The sequence below is a fragment of the Elephantulus edwardii genome, unplaced genomic scaffold, assembly GCF_000299155.1.
Source record: "Elephantulus edwardii isolate Elephantulus edwardi_28Jun2011 unplaced genomic scaffold, EleEdw1.0 scaffold00019, whole genome shotgun sequence".
In the NCBI taxonomy this organism is placed as follows: Eukaryota; Metazoa; Chordata; class Mammalia; order Macroscelidea; family Macroscelididae; genus Elephantulus; species Elephantulus edwardii.
Window position 1 is genome coordinate 3173455 of NW_006399769.1, and position 2321 is coordinate 3175775.

The 2321-nt window shown below is 43.8% G+C and overlaps 1 protein-coding gene across 1 annotated transcript in view; it reads right to left on the bottom strand.

Moving 5' to 3' along the window:
* Positions 1 to 1745: 1745 nt before the first annotated feature.
* The window catches only part of EPAS1 (endothelial PAS domain protein 1), a 46436-nt gene continuing 45860 nt past the window's right edge, over positions 1746 to 2321 (bottom strand). Inside the window, exon 15 of the mRNA XM_006882307.1 lies at positions 1746 to 1944. Coding sequence (XP_006882369.1) covers positions 1793 to 1944 — 152 coding nt within the window. The 3' untranslated portion in view covers positions 1746 to 1792. The remainder of the gene's footprint in view (positions 1945 to 2321) is intronic.

Below are 2321 nucleotides of genomic sequence, written 5' to 3' on the forward strand. Positions count from 1 at the left end.
CATGTTTCCCAAGTGATTGGTATTTAAAAATTTAAAAAAAACCCCACCATTCTCTTTCTTCCCCAAGGAGTTACAAAGTGCTCTGAGAGCACCCTATTTTCAGTGCTTCCTACCTATGTCTGTCACTTCAAGTGATCTCTCTCATTGCCGTCTAGTTGGAAATGACTCATAGCTGACCCTCCCGTGGGTTTTCAGAGGCTGTAGTGGAGCAGTTGGTGTATTTGAACTGCCTGCCTTGGTGCTGGCTGCAAAACTTCTTACTTACTAGGCCACCAGAGCTCTCTATTTCAAGCGATAGAGACCTGAAAAGAAGGCTTGAGCTGGAGACCCCAAGCTGAGCCTCCCTTCACCACCAACGGGGGGTGTTTGCCTCTGGACTCAGGGCAATATGAAGGCTGAGGAAGTGCAGCAGCATAAGGCAGGCCAGAACCAGCTACCATCCTTCTCTGCACCTTCTCTCAGTTTAGGCCTTGTCGTTCAAAATGGTATGCCAGGAAGATGTGGACTTGAGCACCACAACATTTCTGAAGCCTCAGTTTCTTTCATGAATTCCCATCTAAATAAATTTATTCTGGACATAATCCAAATATGCCATGTGAAAGATAACCATTAGCGTGCACTTGAAGGGCTAGCAACAAGTCCTTAAGAAAAGTTAAAGCACTTCCCTCCCCTTAGCATTCTCTTCTAACCCACTCCCGACCCCTGATGTGCTGTCAGACTCTCTAGGCAGCAATAATAATAATAATACATACATACATACATAATACATAAAGGACATGAGAAGAACACAACGAGCAACGCTCCCACGTAATGATTCCACTTCTTGGACTGTTTTCACGCCTATGACATCACAGAAACAAAAAAGCAAACAGGAGAAAGATCTTGAGCAGTGTTAGTACAGGCTCCTGGGATACTGTACAATTCCACAGCGCCAGCAGCCATACCTGGAACAATACAACTAAGAGCTTACAAGGTCTTAAAGTGATTTTGTGAGCAGGATTCCATTTCTAAGTTTTTAGATATTACAAAGTACCCATATATTTGATAAACACTTAACCCAGTTATAAATTTTTTTAAAAAACAACAAGAATAATATCAACCCTCAGTTATGCTTTTGAATAGTTTAAAAAAATATCCACCAGATGAGAGAAAACATCAAACCACATCAAAACACAAACCACGTACGTTGGACTTTACCCTCCGTGTTTCTTTCTCTTCTTTCTCTCTCAAAAGTTGATATCAAAATTAGAGCAAAGAGTTTACTTAAAAAGGTATGCAATCTACATTATGGTATTTCATTTTTAACCAGAAAGGACAAAGGCTTTGAGAGGGAAAGGCCACAGAGCAAGCTTGGAAGGCAGCTCGTGTTCTCTTTGTCTTTGGCAACAACAAGGTCAGAATCTTTAGAGTTAAATGAAGCCAAAGCTTTCGCAACAGGAGAACAAATGTACCCCAAACTTGTTAGTACGGATGGTGTGGGAAGTGGGGGACACTTACAAATAATATAAATTAGAAGTAATTGGAGATGGGGAGATAAAAATCTTATAAAACTTGCGAACATTTTCATGGACAGAGCAAAATGTCGCTGGTAAAACAACTGTGTATTTTAAAAATATGAGTAATAAAGTGAGCATCTTCAGAAAAAGGTCACCACTCAGTGACCTGGACGAGTCTGCCAGGTTAAGTACATCTTGTAAAAATTGTATTGGTGTTAGAAATATCGAGTTGTAAAAATAGACTTGAGAGTGAAGCTGGTGGGCGGCGTGGTGGGGGCCTGCCCAGGGGCCCTGGCTCAGGTGGACTGGTCCAAGGCCCTGAGCAGGTCCCTCCCTTGCAGGAGCGTGGAGCTTCCGGGCACAGGAACGTTCACCTCACAGTCGTATCTGGTCAATTCGGGCAGCAGGTAGGGCTCCACTGAAGGCCCAAGCAGGCGGCTGGCCATGACTGAAAATAAACGGTTGGCACCATGTTGTAAAAGTCTTACACAGAACAGATAGAGAAGCTTCTTTGCTACAAGATGCAGTCGGGGATAGATGGGTACAGGGGAGGCAAAGAGGTGTTTCTTGTTTGGGTAACAGGTAAGCATGGAGGGGCAGCCCAAATGTCACTGCTCTCAAGGGATCTACTCTGTGCCCTGAGACCACAAAGTGTCTCTTTGAAGACAGTTTCACTAGGCAGGTGTGAAATCCAAGACAGAGAAAGTGTGTGGTGCAGACACCAGTGGACTTGGAATTCAAGAAGAGAGAGGTTGGTGTGAATGAAGCCCCCATCTCTCTCTTTCTCTCTCTCTCTCTTCACACACACACACACACACACACACA